The 16,006-nt window shown below is 43.9% G+C and overlaps 1 protein-coding gene across 1 annotated transcript in view; it reads left to right on the forward strand.

The window, feature by feature from the left end:
- Positions 1–10,446: 10,446 nt before the first annotated feature.
- LOC131743533 (guanylate cyclase soluble subunit beta-2-like) overlaps positions 10,447–16,006 on the forward strand; it is a 35,161-nt gene continuing 29,601 nt past the window's right edge. The window contains 2 exon segments of the mRNA XM_059042343.1: positions 10,447–10,548; positions 14,094–14,193. Coding sequence (XP_058898326.1) covers positions 10,447–10,548; positions 14,094–14,193 — 202 coding nt within the window.

Raw genomic sequence — 16,006 nt, forward strand, 5'->3', positions numbered from 1 at the left:
TCAGACCCACCCTAACCTGGTAACTCATCCTTTCCATCTGAGTAACCTTATGCGTCTTATGGACAAAAAAGCTGAGTTTCATCATCTGCAACACCACTGTCATATTTGGCCTTGATGTTGTCCCTGACAGATGTTGTTATATCCTTGAAATAGATCGTCACAATGACTTCTGGCTGTCAGGAGGAACAGCACTGAGAATCCCATTGTGTTTCTCTGGAAATGGACATGGTGTGCTTTGTGGGGTGCTGAGGGCCATTCTCCCTCATCTGCTCTGCCATGGGACATCTTCCCATCTGCCCAGACATTAAAATGCCATTGACAGGGTCATAACTGGGGGGACAATGTGTGGATGGTCCCATTTACAATGCACATGTACTCCCAGAATGGATATATCAGCAAGGGATGGTTTATTATATTAACTTGCTCACTCCCCAGGCACTAAGGCGCAGAGCTACAGGACAAAGAGAGAAGTTAGCTCTATCGCTTTCTAGTTTAAAGACCGAGGACAACTAACTTATTCAGTCATAGTTTTCTCACTGTTCAAATGAGAATAATTATAAGATCTACCCTTCAGAGTTGTTTTGAGGATTAAATGAGATAATGTATGTGGAATATACCAAATGTGGTACCTGGTGTATAATAAGTTCTCAAAAAAAATTTCCTCCCTTCCTTCCCTCTGTATTAATTTCCTAGGGCTGCTGTACCAAAGTACCACATATTGGGTGGCTTCAAACAACAGAAATGTATTCTCCCATAGTTGTGGAGGCCAGAAGTCCAAAATCAAGGTGTCAGCAGGGTTAATTCCTTCCGGAGGCTCTGAGGGAGAACCAGTCCCATGCCTCTCTCCCAGTTTCTGCTGGTTGTTAGCAATTCTTGGCTTGTAGCCGCATCACTCCAATCTCTGCCTCAATCTTCACGTGGCTTTCTTCCCTGTGTGTCTTCACACAGCCTTCTTATAAGGATATGTCACTGGATTTGGGGCCCACCCTCATGCAGTATGGCCTCATCTTCATTTAACTAGTTCTATCTGGGAAGACCCCACTTCCAAAGAAGGTGACATTCGGAGGTTCCAGGTGGACAGAGATTTGGGGGGGGACATTATTCAACCCAGTCCACCCTCCTTTCCTTTGTCCTTCCTTCTCACCAGCACTGAGCACACAATGAACTGGGCCCTGGACAGGAAGGAGGGGCAGGTGGCCTCCCCCGCCCCAGGTTCTAGGGGCTGCATGCAAGAAGCGGAGGAAGGCTCCCGGCACTTCCAGGCTGTTTGATAACATTTCTCTATCAGTCCCAGTTAAATTTCCCCTGCCCGTTCCTCAACAGGCAGTGTGGCTTTGGGTCATGCTAAGATGGCATTTAGGAATCATCGCAGGTGGTCACTGGATCAGCATCCTTGCCTGGCATCAGAGACCCTGGGGCAGAATTGTCGGACATGTGGGTGAGTCCTGGAAGCTCGGGGCCAGCTGGCTGCTGTGCAGCTCCAGAGGATCAGGAGGCAGGGGGCAGTTTCTAGCTGGTTTCACGGTGCCTCTGAGGGCCCAGACAACTGGCCTGCTGTCCTCGGGACCTCTTGCCGAGGCGGTTACAGGTTAAAGCTAGCCCCACCAGGCCCTGCAGAACCAGCCCAGCAGGTGTGCTGGAGGACACACCTGGGCAGCCAGCCAAGCTTCAGCCCACAGGGACGGGGGCTCCTCCAGAAGGTGGTCGTGATGTGTAACGTGCCTGTGTCAGGTGAGGCATTGTGTTTATTTCCCCTTCCTTTGAATCTCAGAAGAATCCTCTGATTAAAAAATAAATATGCCAGCCTTAACCTCATGCACCTGGATCCAATAGAAAAGAAGGCTTTTCCCTGGATTTTCACATGGCGCTTTGACCAATATCTGTGCCTTCTCATGTCCCCGGTCATCTCCTGGATACAGAAAACCTTCTGGGCATCTGCATCTGGGAGAAGCTGGGAGCATCTGCAAAGCCTCGAGGGGGGTCGTTGAGACTTAGGGGGTAGCCGTGTGTGATGAGCAGACCCTTCCCAGCCAGGGGCGGGGCCACCTGCTGCCCTGGGCTCCTCAGGCTCTTTGTCTGAGCCAAGCAGGGGCCAGCTGTGCCAACGAGGGCTGGCAGGATAATGGTGACTGGAGAGAGGAGGAATCCGCAGCATCAGTGGGTCCAGTCCGAGGTTTGTCAGCTCCTAGTCACTTGTCACCTGCACCTCCTAACAGAACTCGACAAGGTTGTTTCTGAGGTTGGAAAAAAGGTGCAGGGAGTGAAACGTTCATTCGATCGTTCAGCTCCTTGAATCTGGGATCCAAGAGCAACGACATCTCCGGACACTTTCCAAAGCCAGTGCCCAGCTTCCCTTGGCAGTGACCCTTTGAAAGAAGACACGGGTGGTTGGCAGGCAGGGCTCATGTGGCTTCCCAGTGGTCACAGCTGGGCATTCCCCCGTTGACTCCCCTCTCCAAAGGGGCTCACAGGGAGAGCTTCTGGAGAAAAAGCAGACCAGTGCCAGCTGCGAACCCCACTCCTACTCTGTCCTGCCTGTCTGGGGGGCTCCCAGACCCCTTTATCATCCCCGTAGCTGATGCTGGGGGAGGTTGGTGTGGGGCTTGGGCTGTCAAAAGGCAGGTGGAGTGAGACTTCCTGCAGGAGTCTGACCCCAGAGGGTGTGCTCTTTATAGCACTGGCCCTCTCCTGGGCTGGGAGCCCAGAGCCCCAGCTTCCAGACTCAGCTCTGCTCCTAAGTAGCAGCCTTCCTGTCCAAGGTGCAGCAGCACGCCTGGCCCAGGTGCTACCTCTCCATCTTCTGGTTTAACACACATGCCGAAGAGATTTGGAGGTTCATTTTCTTAAACGTTGCTTTTTAGTATTTTAAAATATGTGGTTATGGTGTTAAATATGTTGTTTCAAAGCACGCACTCTTTATTCTAACATGCACTACTCCACAGACCACATGACCTTCAAAGCTGGAAATATTTACTATTTGCCTTTTACAGGAAAAGTATACTCATCTCATGATCTGGAGGATGGATCTGTAAGAAACAGATATTTTTTCAAGACTTTAAAAATCTCTTTTTTATTGAAGAACTACTGTGGACTGAATTGCGCCCCCTCCCAAACTGATACGTTGAAGCCCTAACTCCCAGTGTGATGGTATTTGCAGGTGGGGCCTTTGGGGAGATAATTAGGTTTAGATGAGGTTAGGAGGATGGGACTCATGAAGGCATTAGTGCCCTTATAGGAAGAGACACTAGAGAGAGCTCGTTCTCTGTGTCTCTGTCTGTCTGTCTCTCCCTCCACCCCCCCTGCACCACACACACAATGTAAGGACAGAGGGAGAAGCCAGGAGGAGAGCTCTCACTAGAACCTGGCCATACTGGCATCTTAATTTTGAACTTCTAGCCTCCAGAATTGTGAAAAAATAAATCTCTGTTATTTAGGCCACCCTCCAGTCTACAGTATGTAGTTAAGGCAGCCCTGGAAGACTAGTACAGGAATCTAATAAGTTTTTATATGTCCAGAAAGAAATGCTACACACGTCTAATATCATGCCCAGGCTGTTTTTGTAACTATGTATGATTGTGGACACCATGTGGTGTAGCAGTACCTTTAGCAGAGAGACCCCGTCACACACCTGCCCCAGTGCATTCACAATCGCAAACCAACTAATACATTCAGAGGCAGCAACAAGTTTATAGACCAATGTGTGGTCTGCCTCACACCACCTTTCTACCAAAGGCCAAAGTCTACCGCTGTGATTTCTATCTGTCCAGCTTTGAAAATCAGAAGGGTGTTTTCTTCTTGTTTATCTCAACGACATCTGTTGGCCTGTCCCTGAAAGGGTATGTATATGAGTACAGTGAAAGCATTTTTCAAATCAAAAGTTGAGATTCAAATCTGAGTAAACACATGCTTGAGACTTGGAATCCGGATGGCCCTGGGAAGCGTAGGCTGTGTGGTTTCTCCCCACATCTATCTATCTATTGATAGAAATAGATACAGATCTAGATACAGATCTAGATATATAGACTGACAACGTCTCTAGCAAAGGCTTTGGAATCAGATAGACCTGGGTGAGTGCCCTGGATGTACATCTACCTGCCTATCTATCTATCTTTTTATCTTTCTATCTATCTATCATATCTAACATCTATCTCCCATGAATCAGAGAGAGCAAGTCCCTGCCGAAGGAAAGAAGTCTGCAGGAAGGGCATTTCACTGTTGAATAAAAGACACTCGTCAATGGAGACAAACTCTTCCGTTAGACAAAGAAAAAAGCACACTCCATTACCACTCGTTAGTGCTTTGCCTTCCAAGTGGGCTCCAGAATGCCGTTTCTCTACCTTTAAGCAATTGTTGGGACTTTTCCAGACCACTCTGTCACTGCGTAGCTCTGTGCTTTCTAATTAGCATAATTCAGGATGGGACCAGATGGCAGGTTGAGCCTTGCATAAGAATTGTTCTGTATATGAATAAGTGCCTACTTAGTCTGTAAGTGGGTTATTAGTGATCTGAAGTGACAAAATTCAAAACAACACACAACAGCCATTGGACACAGTTGTGCCCGTCTAGACTTTGCTCGCTAAGAAACCAGTAGTGAAACGCATTTCAACAGTTAGCCATCGGCAAATGCCAACAAGCCTTCTCTGCACCTACCTCTGTAAAAGGAAGAGTAACAACATAAAATTTTACAAAGTCCTGAAATCAGGCCTTATCATATTTGATCTTTACTGTGACCCTCTGAGGTAGGATAAGCAACCCAGACCCTGCAACCAACCAAAAATGGAGCTGGAACTCAGGTGTCTTGACTCCAAGGCCATCGCTGCAGCCTGTGGGTGGGGGGAGCAGTTGGCTGGGTGGGCTTGAGATCTCTGGTGAGGGCTTTGGAATCAGCCAGCCCTGGGTGAGTCCCCTGGCTGTATCGTCTCCTAATAGGGTAACCTGGGGCAAATTCCCCATCGGTAAACATCGCTGGTACTTATAGCACCTACCTTGGATGGTTATCCTAAAGATGAAGTCCAGTAATGTAAGCAACATGCCTACCACAGGGTGGGTACTCAGCAAAGCAGGCCCCTCTCTCTCAGCAGACCAGCAAAGCAGGTCCACTGAGACCACCCAGTGGACCCCTAGCTGGGCCAACGTCTCTGTTTCAAAGCTCACCAGGAAGCTGGCAGCTTATACCAGGCGTGAGTGAGACTGCGCCCTGGCTGCACGCGGTCTCCCACCTGAGCTGCCTGAATCCATTTCCCAGCTCCCTTTTCTCTATTACCTGATCAACTTATAGCTGCACCTGGAACCCAGCCCTCCCAATTTAGAGTCTGTTTCCTTCTTGCAACCTATGGTACCAACATGGGCAGCTGTTCCTCTCCTTCTTTTATTTTTTTGGCCACGCCGTGTGGCATGCAGGATCTTAGTTCCCTGACCAGGGATCGAAGCCGTGCCCCCCGCAATGGAAGGGTGGAGTCTTGACCACTGGACCACCAGGGAAGTTCCCTTCTCCGTTTCTTTTTTTTTTTTTTTGCGGTACGCGGGCCTCTCACTGCTGCGGCCTCTCCCGCCGCGGAGCACAGGCTCAGCGGCCATGGCTCACGGTCCCAGCCGCTCCGCGGCACATGGGATCTTCCCGGACCGGGGCACGAACCCGCGTCCCCTGCATAGGCAGGCGGACTCTCAACCACTGCGCCACCAGGGAAGCCTCCCTTCTCCGTTTCTTAAAGGCCTCTATCTCCTCACAGAAGATTTTCCCGTTGGTTATCTCGTGCCTGGCTGAAGCCATATATTATTTGAGAAGGAGAGTACTCTAGATGAATAGTTCTTTCCTGGTACCTAAAACTTATTCTTTGGGAAACCAAAGCTTTGGGGAAAAAAATACCCATTTTCAATAGAAAACTCTCAAAAATGTGTGTCAATCACTTCCCTGTCTTGTGGAAGAGCACATGCTTTTCTGGGTGCCTCAGGTGGGTCACCATGAGGAGTAGCTCTTGTTGCCTGTTTCTGGGTGACGGGAAGCAGGCAAGGGTCGTGGGCAGTCCAGCCCTGAGCAGCCCTTTGCCCGGAAGGCCCAGTGTGGGCAGCAGTGGCTCTGGGGCCCCCCTGAGCCTTAGCAGGCGTCCCCTCCTGCCGCCCTGCACAGCCTAGCTCTGCTCTTCCCAGTCCCTTGAGCTATTGCCCAGCAATTAGTAAACATTTCCTGGTGACGCCAAAGAGCCAAGCTTGTTAAGTCAGAAAGTTTGAGTTTATACATCATTCCAATTGAAAAACTCCCCAGAAGGCTCTACAGCTCTCCCGGGAAGCCAAGCACAGACACTTTGCGACACTTATTTCCCTGCCATCGAAGAAGTCTTCTATTAAAAAAAAAAAAAAACCCACTTTTTAATAGAATTTTCACACATACACTAAAGTCGAGAGAATTATACACTGAAGCCCACATACCCTTCACCCAACTTCAATCATTATTCCTATTTCACCAATCTCGTTTCAACTCTCTGGTTCCTCTACCCTTTTTTCTGGTTTTGTTCTTGCTGGAAAGTCTTAAAGTGAATCTCAGGTTTCCCATAATTGTACCTGTAAATATTTCAGTATGAGTCTCTAACAACATAAAGACATTTTAAAGCATAATCATAATACCCTGATTATACCTAGCAAAATTCAAAATTCAGAATATTACAGAGGCCCAGGACCCAGCCGTATCTCAGCTGACTGTGGATAACTGTCATCTTCTTATATTAGATTTCCTAAGGTCTTTTCAGGACAATCGGAAAACCCTTTTTACTTTGACATAATTTCAAACTCACAGAAGGTTTGTAAGAATAGTACAAAGGATTGCCATAGACTCTTCATCTATATTCCCCAAATGTTAACATTTTACCATGTTGGCTCTATCCTTCTCTCTATATCTATATCTATATTTTTTTTCCCGAATCGTTGGTATGTTAAGGAAATGTCTCTTTATCCCTAAAAGTTCTCTTAAGTAACTACAGTACAACTATCAAACTCAGGAAGTGAACATTGATATGGTGTTATTATCTCATCTACAGATTTCATTGAGACTTTTCCAGCTTTCCCAGTAATGACCTGTAGGACAGAAGAAAACCCTGGATCATGTCAGTTGTCACATTTCTTTGGCTTTCTGCAGTCTGGAACAGTTCCCAAGTCTTTCTTTGGGTCTCATAACATTGACATCTTTGGAAAGATCTGGTCAGCTATTTTGTAACATGCCCCTCAACTCAGGATTATCTAATATCTTCTCATGATTCAATTCAGGCTATGCTTTCTTGGTGGAAAGACCACAGAGTGATGTTTTTTCCTTCCCAGTTCATCGTATCAGGAGGTATCTTATGTCGATTTGTCCCATTATTGGTGTTAACTTTGCTCTCTTAGTTAATATGGAATCTGCCAGGTTTCTCCACTGTAAAATTATTTTTTCCCTTTGAAATTAGTATCTTGTGAGAAGATACTTTCAGACTACGTATATTATCTTGTTGTTTCTGAAACTTCTCCTCCCCTAATTTTAGTATTCATTGGTGATTCTTATCTGAATTAATAATTATAAGAGTGGCCAAATGGTGATTTTCTAAGTGTATCATTTCTTTTACATTTATTAGTTGAATATCTACTATAAGGAAGAATTTTCCCTATCTATCTATTTATCTATCTATCCATCTATCTATCCATCCATTGCAGTGTGAACGCTTGACTCATTTTTTAGTAGGTTGTAATCCTTTAATTATTTTAATGCTCAAATTCTCCAAGATTTAGCCAGTTAGAGCCCCTCCAAGCTGGTCCTTGTGTCCTTGACATGTCCCCATCATTCTTACTTTTTTTTTTTAGCATCTTTATTGGAGTATAATTGCTTTACAATGTTGTGTTAGTTTCTGCTGTATCACAAAGTGAATCAGCTATACGTATACATATATCCCCATATCCCTTCCCTCTTGTGTCTCCCTCCCACCCTCCCTCCCCCATCATTCTTTGATCACTTATTTACTTTCTGGTGTGACAAAATGTTATAAACTCATCTTTTTCCTGCCCCAGCCCTGAAATCTGCCATTTCTCCAAGGAACCCTGAACACACACACACACATACACACACACACACACAAACTTGCCTGCATCCAGCTAGGGGTGGACCCACAAGGAGAGAACCCGGCAGAGGCAATTAATACAAGCCCTATACCACACCCAGCCTACCGTCCCAAGCTTTGTTTGGATTCTGAAGACCTGGCTAATACATTTTTGGGACGTATAAATAATTCATCTCTGATGAGACCTGACCAACTCAGCGGGGACTCTCTGCTCAGACTGCAGAACAGTTATCTGTCCAATAGTCTGGCTATGGGCAATGATGAGCTGTAGGAAAGCTGCTGCCCAGACCATCTTAGGAAGCAAGTAGAGGCTGCAAAGTGCCCAGACCTCCTCGGATCCCTTGCCACTCCCATAGGAATTGGTCCTGGAGGGTGTAGGAATTGGAGACCTGAAAGCCACTCGTGAATTCTAGACCCAGCCAGAGCCTCATAGAACCTGCAAGGGTCCAGCCACGGATTCTGGTGATTGTGAACCTGGCAGGTCTCCCATCAGCCTGGGTATTCCAGACTTTCTCCCAGCCCTCAGGACCTATCGTGATTCGCCACACCAGCCTAAATAAGAGAGTGTTCTCTCACAGGGAATGGATGTACTGTCTCCTGTATCAATAATGAAAACCTATAAGCAGCCCCTACCTTGGGGGAGACCCCTTTTCTCTCTAACTGCTGCTCCAGAGGCTGTGGGATATGGCACAAAAAGCACCACATTTAGGGCTTCCCTGGTGGCGCAGTGGTTGGGAGTCCGCCTGCCGATGCAGGGGACACGGGTTCGTGCCCCGGTCCGGGAAGATCCCACATGCCGCGGAGCAACTAAGCCCGTGAGCCATGGCCGCTAGGCCTGCGCGTCCGGAGCCTGTGCTCCGCAACGGGAGAGGCTGCGACAGTGAGAGGCCCGCATACCGCAAAAAAAAAAAAAAAAAAAAAAAAAAAGCACCACATTTAGAGTTAGAGCCTCTGCCACCCTGGGTAATTTAGGTCAATTCACACAGGTGAGTGTCAGCCTCCATGGTCTCACCTGTGAGAAAGGGCACATGTTAATAAGGTGAACCCTTTAACAAGATTTTGGCAAGCACTGAGTAAAATAACATTGATTAATGACTGTTTCAGGAACTATAAAAAGCATTCTTTAAAAACACTCCATGCCCCTCCATAAAGCAAATGATGGCACGCAATCTAGTCTAGCAGAGCAGATGGGGCGATAGCCCCGCTCACACCGAAAACATACCCCCAGGGATTTATCAGGCACCCACTTTGTGTCCAGCTCAGAAAACATGTAGTGTGAGGTCACTGCCCTTCAGAATTACCATACAGTTAGGAAGAAAAGAAAAATGCAGCACTTAGGAAGAGAGAAGTCAGTGTGATGTAGGATAGTCAGAGAAATTTCTGTGGAGGATGTAATGTAAAAACTGCCCTGAAAAGAAGACTAGAGACGTGGTTGGACCTAGAGATTGTCAGACAGAGTGAAGTAAGTCAGAAAGAAGAAAACAAATATCATATACTAACGCATATATGTGGAACCTAGAAAAATGGTACAGATGAATCAGTTTGTAAGGCAGAAATAGAGACACAGATGTAGAGAACAAACATATGGACACCAAGGGGGGAAAGCAGGGTGGTGGTGGTGGTGGTGGTGGTAGGAGGAATCGGGAGATTGGGATTGACATGTATACACTGATGTGTACAAAATAGATAAGTAATAAGAACCTGCTGTATATAAAAAAAGAGTGAATAGCATATAAAGATCCTAAAAATAAATATTTGCATAATTGGTCTTATCATTAAAAAAAAGAAGAAGACTAGGATGCTGAGGAGATGAGAAAGAAAGGGGAAACCACTGCAAATATTTGGTATCCTCTTTTGGCTCAACTGATATAGTATGAATTTGTTGGTATTGTTTTTCAGTTGCAGTATTAATTATTTCTCAGAGGTAGCCTTTTAGTTCACTTAATGGCCATTGTGTTCAAAGATGTCTAAAGATGGCAGGAGAGATTGTCACAGGAATCTGACAGCTTTGAACCCCCTTCTGGATTCTAGAGAAATTTCTGCCATGGGAGCCATGGAAAAGACCAGAGTAGGATTGGGGGGACTCACCAATTTAATGAGCACCTACTAGATGCCAGGCTGCACGGGGCTTCTCATGGTGGCCCCGTGACCTCGATGGTATTATTGGCATTTACTGATGAGGAAAGGGAAGCCTTAGAGAGAATTCAGAAACGTATCACAGAGCTGGGATTGGAACCCTTTGGAAGCCAATGAAGACTGTGAAAATGAGAATGAATACCTGGCGGGTGCTTTTATTTTGGATTCCACAGGTGCCTCCATGGAAGCCATTCTGAAACTCTTTGGGGAATACTTCTTTAAATCCTGCAAGATGTCTGGCGATGACAGGATGTTACGGACACTGGGAGGAAATCTCACGGAGTTTACTGAAAACCTAGATGCCCTCCAGAGTTACCTGGCTCTCCCTTATCAGGTAAGCCTATCTAGGTCTGATCTTGCTGGCCCTGAGAAGAAGCAGGTGACTCTAGCAGCTCTGGGCCATCTCACCGCCTCCCCCAAAAGGGTGCAGTTGCCACGGGCCTGTGGAATGCTTGATACGTGGCGTCGGTGGGCTGAGTTCTCTGGGGGAAGGAATGGAAAATGAAAACCTGTTGCCCATTTTTATAAACCGGCCGGCAAGAATCAAAGAAGGGCAAGCTGGAGAGGTCACCTTTATGATGGGGGAGGGCCTATTCTGATGGCGGCTGGGGGGGGATTTGACATTAAATCCAGAAGATTGATCACAATGGGAACAAAGGCTTGGAGCCAGTCAGGTTTCAGTGGATTTGCAAAATCTCTCCTCAGGTTTCCTGGCCTGGAAGGAGCTGATAAATAACTTGTGCAGCCAGATTCATTTATTCATGTATTAGAAGGAAAGACTTGACAGAGCCAAGAGCTGGAATCGGAAACCATCCAACTCTGATTAACCCACGAAGTGACTGCCTGAGGTGCTAAACTAATTTCCCTACTGGGATATGTCCTTCTGGAGTTCAGTCCTTGGTTTTCTTGTTTGTAGAGATCATTGGAAATTTAAATGGCCAGACTCCCTTTTCTTTTTTAAAAAAGAAAATGCTTCATTGAAAAGGCAAAGTGGCATTTGCACATATCATAATAATAGTTTATTATTTTATATAAAATAGTTAATATTTGTTTCTAGGGCCCTTCAGAGTTTGCTAAGCTCTTTCTTCACCATTTATATATTGAATGCTCATAAGTACCCTTGACGTGTAGTCATGAGGAGAAAGTGAGATTATGAATGTGCAGGTGCCTCACGAACCACAATGTATCCTCATAGGTGTTAAATGGGATAACAGTTATTTCCTCCAATTTTCAAGTAAGGAATAAGAGGCTTGGAGACTTAATTGACTTCAACTAGGATGAGAAGTCGGATCCGTCCTGTTGTTATCACGTGAACTACTCAGGAAGAGGGAGTGAAGAGAGCCCTGGCTGTGGGGTCACATGAGCCTATGATGCTGTCTGACCAGCTCTGCAACTTCCTAGCTGTGTGATCTTGGGCAAGTTACTTGCTCTCTCTGGTCTTCAATTTTTTTCACTTATTTATTTAATAAATATGTATTGAGTATCTACTATGTGCCAAGTACTGTTTAGGCATTGGACACACAGAGAGACAAAAAGGAATGAATAGGAAAAAAAAAACTTACTCCATAGTGATGTGTGGATTACAGGAGATAACGCGTAGAAATCTCTAGCATTGTAATCAGTCCAGATAAGGCATTCCATGTTTAATAACTTCCTTCCTTTATGTTTTCTTCCTCTCTTTTCTATATGGCCAGTTTTAAAATTACAATGATTCATATGGCAACTTCCTTTTAAATTTCTTTGTTAAAGCACTGCAATTACCATGGAAAGAAACACAATTAAGATCCTTAAGTAATCTTCCATAGTATTTTAAATATCACATCTTTCATTTGAAAATTGGGCTAATATTTTAAGTCACAGTTCTGGAGAAGATATTAATATTTTTTTATTCATTAAATAAAAATATTATGAATCTCTTTTATGTTCCAGATATTGTTCTCACAATATTATTGCCATTCTTAGGAATAAGATGAAAGGAACCGAGGTTCTGAAGTCTCAAGTCCATTGTTTTTATGCCTACTCCTGCTATCCTTCCTCTGACAGTCATTCCTTCATAGGCTAAAACCACTGTTAGAGAAGCAATAGACTAGAACTTCTCTGGGGTCAGTAAGGACATTTTGCACATAATGAGATAAATAAAATATATAAATATATTTTATATATATATATACTATATATATATATATATATATAGTATATATATATATACACACACACACACAAGCTGAAATATGTGCAATGATATCTGATTGTTGTATAGTTCTTTCTACTGGACAAAAGGTTATAGATTATCTCTTTAGGCAAAAATACAGTAAGATAAACCTGACTTTTTCTTTATGTCTGTCTCTAGTAATTTGGCAGTACCTTAAGGCTTACATTTCTGGTTTTAACTGTGCCTTTAATCTTGTTATTTTTTAGCTAATTTTCATTTGAGGGCCAATTATGAGACAGATATTGGGCTAACTCATGTATAAACATTGTATTATCCTCTTACCCCTAAGATTAGGTACTCTTATTCTTCCCATTATACATATGAAAAAACTGAGGTCCAGAAAGGTCAAGTAACTGTCCCAAATTGCCCAGGTTGTGGTGGTTGAGCCAGGACCCAACCCCAAGTGCGTCTGTCTCCAAAGACCATGCTCTGGTCGACTTCTCATTATGTTCCCATTGCCCTAGTTCTCCACTTTTATAAAACACTATTTCAATTTTTAAAAATAAAAGTATAATCTTATTATTTAGAGAGTTGGAGACATTGACCAGAAGGATTAAAAGCACAAACTTCGAGAAGTATGTCTAGGAAGTGGCCTAGGCTAGGGTGAGAAGTGAGGGTGGAAATGGTAGCAAAAGCTTGTGGATTTAAATTTCAGCCCTTTTGTACTCTGTTATTATTATTTTTTTGCTATGTGGGGTTTGGATATAATTTTTTGAAATAACTTAATTTTCTGTTTCATCATAGGCTTTTTATATGTGCTGCCTCAAATCTTCTTTAGATTCAGTCAAAAGGTAAACACACAAATACATACTTTCTCTTTGTATATGCTTTTGGAAAGATAAATACTTGGCAAAAAACCCTTCATTTTAACTAGCACCCCCTCCCCACCTCCTCCCTACTCCCCCTCCAGCCCTCACTACCACCACCACTTTGGAAGAGAACAAAAATCTCAGAAGGAACACAATTCCTTAATCTCTTCTCTCACTCAGACCAAAAGCTGTGAGCCAGGGTGCTGAGCTGCTTACTAATCAAATGGGAGAGAAAATTGTTTCTCTCAGGGATTCCCCCAGGCAAAGTCTTTACCCTTATGTCCTGACATAATCTACCATGAGATGGTACACACTGATGTCAACATTTATTCCTGGAGAAAGATGATCTCTTCTGATGTATCCTTGATCTTCCAGACATGCAACTTTGCACCACAGATGGCATTATCCTTCCAGAACAAGAGATGAACTTTTCTCCACTTGCCAATTCCTCTGAGGCCCTGATCTTTCAGAGTAAAGATGCTCATGGTCACTTGGCCAAGAATGGCAGCCATCCACTCCTTGGAGTGTATGTAGAAGCAGCATGGCATGGCAGAAAGGTTCATTTGGGTGTCAAGATGTTGTTCTACCATGAACTTGGCCTTAACTTCCCTGAGGTTCAGTTTCCTCCTCTTTACAATGGAACTAATGCTTGCCATATAGAGTTGGTTATGTGATTAAGTATAATATAAAATTGCTGACTTTTAGGGCTGAACCATGGTAGATTTTATTTTTATGTGATTGGAGGGGGTTTGGGGGTACAGTTCTGCATGATGTAATGAGTAAGTTTCACAAAGCCTCAAAAGCAAAATTTAGAGAAATTGTATCCACTGGGAAAAATATGCTGTGTCGTTTAGTTAGGAGATGAATGCACCATCGTTTTGTGTGGAGAGAGGAGCAGATGGGAAGATGCTTCTCCATTACTACTCTGATAGAAGAGGTCTGTGCCACACTGTACCAGGTATGTGGGTGGCTTAACCAGACCCAGAGCTTTGAGGTCTCCAGAGTAAGGAAGTCTTTCCCCATAAATTCCCTAGGATGAGTAGTAGCTGGCTGTGGGTAGGAGGTTAAAGTTCCATCTCTTGTGCAGTCTGACTCTTTGCTATCTTGACCATAACTCCTAAAATTGAGCCTTAAAATAAGTTTCCAAGTACCAAAAGAAGGAATGATTTTCATTTTTGTTTCATCATTTTTAATATGTGAGTTTTTACACAGTTGTGATAATTCTGCATATTACTTTGTATCTTTTTTTTGTATTCAGCATTATAGAAAAGAGATCCTTTTATGTTTTCACATGGTCTTTAAAACCACCATCTTCAATGGCTGAATCATATTTCATGTAGTAGTTAACTAGGCCCCTATGGTTGAACTTTTAGTTGATACTACTACTCTTTTGCTATTGCAAACAGCGCTGTGATGAACATCTTCATTCATGCTTTCCCCATGTTTTATATTAGAACCCTGGGATAGCTCCCTAGGGGAACACTTTTAAAAACATGATCCTTAATGCTTTTACAATTGAATTTTGTGTACATTTTCTCCAGAGTTTGTTTAATGAGTTGACTGCCTTCCGAAAAAAAACAAATGAATAGATGCTAAACTAGAAATACAAACAGATGGAGAGATATACCATGTTCTTGGATTGGAAGAATCAACATTGTGAAAATGACTATACTACCCAAAGCAATCTACAGATTCAATGCAATCCCTATCAAAATACAAATGGCATTTTTCACAGAACTAGAACAAAAAATTTCTCAATTGGTATGGAAACACAAAAGACCCCGAATAGCCAAAGCAATCTTGAGAAAGAAAAACAGAGCTGAAGGAATCAGGCTCCCTGACTTCAGACTATACTATAAAGCTACAATAATCAAAACAGTATGGTACTGGCACAAAACCAGAAATATAAATCAATGGAACAGGATAGATAGCCCAGAGATAAACCCATGCACATATGGTCACCTTATCTTTGATAAAGGAGGCAAGAATATACAATGGAGAAAAGACAGCCTCTTCAATAAGTGGTGCTGGGAAAACTGGACAGCTACATGTAAAAGAATGAAATTAGAACACTCCCTAACACCATACACAAAAATAAACTCAAAATGGATTAAAGACCTAAATGGAAGGCCAGACACTATAAAACTTTTAGAGGAAAACATAGGCAGAACACCCCATGGCATCATAGCAAGATCCTTTTTGACTCATCTCCTAGAGAAATGGAAATAAAACCAAAAATAAACAAATGGAACCTAACGAAACTGAAAAGCTTTTGCACAGCAAAGGAAGCCATAAACAAGATGAAAAGACAACCCTCAGAATGGGAGAAAATATTTGCAAACGAAGCAACTGACAAAGGATTAATCTCCAAAATATACAAGCAGCTCATGCAGCTCAATGTCAAAAAAACAAACAACCCAATCCAAAAATGGGCAGAAGACCTAAATAGACGTTTCTCCAAAGAAGATATACAGATCGCCAACAAACACATGGAAGAATGCTCAACATCACTAATCATTAGAGAAATGCAAATCAAAACTACAATGAGGGGCTTCCCTGGTGGCGCAGTGGTTGAGAGTCCGCCTGCAGATGCAGGGGACATGGGTTCATGCCCTGGTCCGGGAAGATCCCACATGCCGCAGAGCGGCTGGGCCTGTGAGCCATGGCCACTGGGCCTGTGCGTCCGGAGCCTGTGCTCCGCAACGGGAGAGGCCACAGCAGTGAGAGGCCCGCGTACCACCAAAAAAAAAAAAAAAAAAAACCTACAATGA

The sequence above is a fragment of the Kogia breviceps genome, chromosome 16, assembly GCF_026419965.1.
Source record: "Kogia breviceps isolate mKogBre1 chromosome 16, mKogBre1 haplotype 1, whole genome shotgun sequence".
In the NCBI taxonomy this organism is placed as follows: domain Eukaryota; kingdom Metazoa; phylum Chordata; class Mammalia; order Artiodactyla; family Physeteridae; genus Kogia; species Kogia breviceps.